The sequence below is a fragment of the Protopterus annectens genome, chromosome 11.part0 (assembly GCF_019279795.1).
Source record: "Protopterus annectens isolate FY-2018-M chromosome 11.part0, PAN1.0, whole genome shotgun sequence".
Lineage (NCBI taxonomy): Eukaryota > Metazoa > Chordata > Ceratodontiformes > Protopteridae > Protopterus > Protopterus annectens.
The window spans coordinates 1212188574-1212194573 of record NC_056745.1 but is presented as its reverse complement, the minus strand read 5'-3'; the positions used below and the strand labels follow the sequence as shown (position 1 = coordinate 1212194573).

At 39.9% G+C, this 6000-nt stretch overlaps 1 protein-coding gene across 4 annotated transcripts in view; it reads right to left on the bottom strand.

Moving 5' to 3' along the window:
• Nucleotides 1-6000, bottom strand: part of PRDM4 (PR/SET domain 4) — a 780070-nt gene that overhangs the window by 604903 nt on the left and 169167 nt on the right. For all 4 annotated transcript variants that reach the window (XM_044088574.1, XM_044088573.1, XM_044088575.1 and 1 more), the window contains one exon: nucleotides 3082-3231. In XM_044088574.1, the coding sequence (XP_043944509.1) occupies nucleotides 3082-3231 (150 nt within the window). The remainder of the gene's footprint in view (nucleotides 1-3081; nucleotides 3232-6000) is intronic.

The following is a 6000-nucleotide window of genomic DNA, read 5'->3' as shown; positions in this document are numbered from 1 at the left end:
GTTTCTTTGTGAATTGCTTATCCAATCTCTCTTCCCAATCCTTTCTAACCTCCTGCAATTGAGTCTTATAATGATCATACAATATGTTATAAATTCTACTAATTGTTCCTTAAACAACAACGTCTGTTCTAAATTTTACTAAACACTCTACCAGTACTGGTCTTTTGCTTAGGATCTCTCTCTCTCTTTCTCTTTGCCTACACTCTAATATAAATACTTGATAAGGAAGGCAATCTCTAACTTGCAGTCCAAATACATTCTTGGTCTCTTCCCCATTTTATTACCTATCTTTCTTAGTCTGTCTGTTTTTGATAACCTTCTTTCTGGGGAAGATTTTTGCCTCCAAGACGTTATGTATGTATGTACATATCTCATATACTATATTAGTTTCTTTAAGGATTAAAAGTTAGTCTGAGTACATTAGACAATTGCTACATTGTCTCAGCATACCCATATCTACCAAGCTGGCCAAAGACATTAGGAAATGGCAAATCCATATTGTCAGAATCTGTATTAGGGTTGGGGTATTATGGTTTATGGCTTTGGTTTTACAGGGGTCACCTGAGTCGTGTCTAGGGTGAAGGTTAGATGTTAATGTCATACAGCAGTTTCACTTCATATTGCCAAAATGGTGAAATATCAAATTTCAGCATTTCAACAGTATAAAGCCAAAACCATTAAAACACTGACACCTCACAACCACGAAATCACAACATCGAAAACACAGCATACAGTACACAGCACACAAACCATAACACTCCACGAAACACTGAAATACAACACACTACCACACAGATGCACACCTACACTAGACATATGCATTGGGGCAAGCCCCCCTGCAACCCCCCTACTTATATATACTAACTCCGAGATCGCACAAAGAGTTAAAAAAAAAAAAAAAAAAAATCTCACACAGCCAACACACACACTCGTACCCCCACCTCCCTACCCTGACCCACTTGTGCAAGTTACAAAAACAAAAACACTCACTTACCTTAATGTGCAGACACCATCCCAGCCAAACACTTCCGTACGATAACAAAAATGCATAAGTGCGAATTCGACATATTCCTATTCGCGATTATGCACTTTCGTTATTTAGCGGTTTCAGCTTCATGGACATGAATTGCTGAAATTCGATATTTCAGCAATTCGCGTTTATGAAGTGAAACCCATACAGCACTATCTAGCTGCCCAAAACTTAGCTCCATGAAAGCCTTGCTATGTTAAGGACTAAAGTCCTAAGTGCTAGCTTTACAGGTTTGCTAGTATACAGGGTACTGCTAACCACCATTGAGTGGTGAAGAGCTCTGTGAAAACATGCCTAAGTTATGGCAGACAAAAAAAGCTGAAAAATCCCATGCTCTCTGGCTAATACACAACTACACTTGAAGCTCCCTGGAGTGCCTTCCAACTCACAGAGACCAGGTAAACATGTATAACAAGACAGATGATCCCGGAACTTTTTAATGTAAAAGCAGAGCAACAGTAGCTCTCAAGTACAGATTAAACACCCAACCAAGTCCTTAAAAAGCCCTCTGGCTGATGAAAACGTCATTTTAAGCCTCCTTGTGTGTTTCCCAAATTGGACTGATCAGACTATCTTTCTACTCCCACTAGAATTGCAGACCAAGTCTTCTTCATGCAAAAACTCACTTTAGTTAGCTACAAGTGAAAAGGTACCAGAAACAAGTCTGACAACTAGCTACAAGTAATTGCAAGGTAATTCAAATGCAGACAAGCCAGCAATGAGGATCACGCACACTTCAAGGCAATTTCAAAATACACAGTCTAAGGGGAGGGCCTTCCCAGTTTGTTTTGGTCAGTAACTTGTAAGACAATCAGAAGGGATAAGATTAGGAAGAGCTTCTACAGCCAGCCATACAGTAGGGGCAGGGAGCTCAGTCTTCAAGTATAAAACCGAAACCGGAGTAGCAAGGGTGGGAAGGAACCAAATTCAGAAAAACACCCAAGCCCAGCAGAGAAACCAAAAACCATGCAGACTAAATGCCTTAAATGAATAGCTTTATCTTCCGATAAAGAGCCAGAAACACACAAAACTGAGATAAATGGTAAGATAAGTGCAATTATAAATGTACATAAAAATGTACGTCTTTGAATTTAAACATGTAGTCTGTAGTCCAAATGCTTCTGTTATCAAGCTTGAAGCAGTCTCAAGACTGAGATGGCAAACTGCTAAGCACATAAAGTGACTCAGGAAAGCCAGACCGAAAGCTACCTATAGAAAAGGCAGAGAGGGAGTGTATTTGTCTCTGTTCTGCTGGAAAAGTCTAAGATATTACGACAGTTAATACAGGAAGTATTTACTTCAATCCACTGCATGCTCCAACCCTCCCATCCTTAAAAAGAAGTCGAGATAACTGGTCACACAGACACACACACTACCAGACAATTAAAAAAACACTATAAACTAGGGGAAGTGTGCTACTGCACCTGTGTTAGATGTTATACAGGTGCTATGGCACCTGCATTACATGTTTAAGCAAAGATCTCTTTTCAGCTGGCAATGCTACATGATGGGACAAAACCATCCTGCCCTAGTGACATTGCTGCTTACCACACTCTAGTAAGAATGTGTGTTGTAGTACAGCAAATTTGACACCCACACTTGAAAGAGTGTCCTTTTTTTGTTAATAGGCTTTAATACATCCTCTCTTTCTGGTCTGACTAGCAAGGAACAATTGAGGAATGACATTCTTAAAAGTCAGACCAACCTCCTCAGTAAAGGTACAAGCAGAGTGGCAAATCCAGCAATGCTGGCAAGCCATAATTCTATCTAGTTATGTTAGCTGCTTAAAACACAGCTTTAAGAGCAACATGTACCATAACTTATGCACTTGTAGATGTTTGTCTAATGTGGCCTTAAACTTGCCTTTTGTTTTGCCATCCAGTAGCACAACAGCAATTACATAATAAAACAATTACAAACAAACTGGCTACAAAGAAAATAATGAAAACAAAGGTAGCCATCACAGCCATTTATGATTCCATTTACAACCTTTGCTTTCTGAATTAATAAAGCAGGATCAGCTAAATCAGTGACTTAGAAATGCTACTCACCGGTTTCGGCTCCTGTTACCGAATGTTTAATAATGAGTACCTTTGGCAAGGAAAGTCGAGCTCTACTCTCAATGGGACTGTCTGGAATAATTGTCACAGGCCCATGTTCTGGGCAATCTGAGGGATAGGCCCTGTCACACAATATGCACCCTGCAAGTTCAAAATTTAAATAAACACTCAATTAATGACTACAATACCACCATGTCAAGTAACATCTTCAACATTCAGCAAGAGATTACAACTGCATACAAAAGCTTAATGTGCATATTAAAATACCATTTTGTGTTAACATTAACAAAACTGCATTAGCACATTTTGTTGGTCCCCATCTTGTGTGCTTTCCTTCTGAAATATGTTACTCTGCAAAGCCTAGTGAGGTATTCCAGACCCAGCTTGCTTAGCGCACAACTATTTTATCAATTCACTATAATTGCTGGGTGAGAGTACAACTGTGTATCTATTTTACCAGCAGTTGAGTCAGTGAGTGAAAAAAAACAAGGAATGGAACAAGCCAGTAAGGTATCATATTTTGAAGAGAGAAAAGCTTTTTTAACATGTGTAAGTTGTACAAAGAAAGCTGCATTGCAAGTTTAGGTGCATCTTAGAATGGGTAAAATGTCCCTACCAGTCTTAGACCTGCATCCCACTACTGCATGTCATGTGTACAGGAATACAGGTATCAGAACAGTGTTAAACAAGCCATCACACAAACAGCTCCTGAATCAACAGTATACTGTGGTGGTCCTGCCCAGAATAGACAAAATCAATGCCCATAGCCCAGAAGGTCTGGGCCAAAGTAAAAGGGAAAAATGATCCACAGCACTGCTATGCATCATTCCTTTATTTATTTATTTATTTGCACTGCTATGCATCATTCCTTTATTTATTTATTTATTTATGTTTCTGAAGGGACTCTATGCTGAGAGGACCATCTACTACTGGCTAGTGTTATTCCTGGATCTCTGTTCCCTTTGTTCAGTGCAACCTCTTCAGACTGATGTCCAGCTCCACTGCACTAGGGGGATGAGCAACTCCTACTTACTGTGAGGAGGCAGAAAGGAGAGAGATCTCTTGGTACAATGTCATTCATGTTGATATAGGCTTTTGCTGCTCAAGTTTAACATCCTCTTGATGTGCTACATTAAGTTAAGACATGAAGCATCCAGTGGTGATGTGACAAAGCCACTTGTGCCTAGAGCATAATGCAACTCCCTTCTGCCACATCCCTGCTACCAGCCTTGACAATGGCTACATGGGCCACCACAGTTTGTAATTGTAGCTGTGCCTCACAGTATACACCCACACACCTCTACCCTAACAAAGGTTAGCAGGCAATGCTTTGCCATTCCTTCTCTACTCCCATGCCATTTCCTCAAATGGAAAACACACCGTCTTAGTAGGTCTTACCTATGGCCAGCTTAGGGATTAGGTGAAGTAGGTCACCCCCTACATTTAGGTAGGTGTGCAATTTTTTTTAAGTATAAACTAGAAGCTCTAGCCATTGGGTATAGAGAGTGCCAAAGCTGTATAGGAGTGCTCTTCCACCCCATTTTCCACCTTCACCGTGTCTCTCAGTCCTCTCCAAAATTGTCTTCAGTAATGCACTCTCCTGTCCCTCCCCGTTTTCTATTAAAAGTCTGCTTGTTTATCCAGTGTCCCAGGGGATGGGACCACAGTTTACTTTTAAATTATCCAATAAGGATTTATTTTTAAAATATCCAATCAGCATTTGTTTCTCAGTTCTTGTGTCACTGAGACTGCCACACCAACCACATCTTGTTGATGACAATGTTGTTGTTGTTCTTTCGGCTTTTCCCGGTTAGGGGTCGCCACAGCGGAACTCCGGTCCGCTAATGATTGGCAGTAGATTTTTTTACGGGTGCCAGCTCGACGCCCAACCTTCAACGAAGGCACGCCCATTCTACCATGTCTTTCGAATGCCACTCGACTGCGGGGAGGACATGATTAACATAATTAGTGGAAGGAACATGATGTGGATGATTATGTGTCTCTTTTGCTTACATCCTCCTTCAATGCAGCACTTAACTCAAGTCTGTAATGACTGCAAACCTTTCTCCTGCAAGAGAAAGATAATGGAAGCATTTTACATTAAGGAGCCAAGATGAATTTTGTAAGGTAACTTATAACGGCAACTAACAACATGAATAATTGCCCAAAACATAAGAAAAAGCATGGCCTTATTATTACAAGAATGGAAACAGAAATGTTTGTACGAAAAGAAATACACGAGCACAGATGGTTCTGTTTGCATGCCACACTTCAAAGATTCCAATGCACTGAAGATAACTGTCCACTGTTCAACAGCTTAACTTCAGCTCTCCCTAAGTGAGAGCAGAAACTGCAAAACAATAGCCAGTGATATTGTCAGTTTCAGTAACTGACTAGTACACTGCCTGGATGCCAACAAAGAAGAAACTATGACAGCCTGAAAGAAAATCAACTAGAAAAGACTAAGAAAACACTGACTGGGAAAAATCTTGCAGCTGTTCAGCAAAAGGTAGTTCAGGCTTTTGGGCAAGACATGGCTTCCAGTAATTTAGAGGGAAAAATAAATTAAATGTGCTCAGAGCTGATTAAAATAAATGAAATAATTAAGAAGTATATCAGCACAAATAACAAAAGGCTGGGGAAAAAAAAGGAAGAAGCTATAAATAGATATTCAGATGAACTGATAAAACTGCAAAAATTTGTGGTCAAAAATGAAGAAAGGGCTGGTTGAATACAAGACTGCTCAAGAAGAGATGCTTTTAAAAAATGTGGTTCTAGAGGACAGAGTACATAGGGAAAAATCTGAGATTTTCTCCTGTACCAGAGAAACTAGAAGGAACTCATTGTATTAATTTCATGAAGGCACAAATATGCAACTGGACTGGTATTCCACAGCAGAAACTATTACTT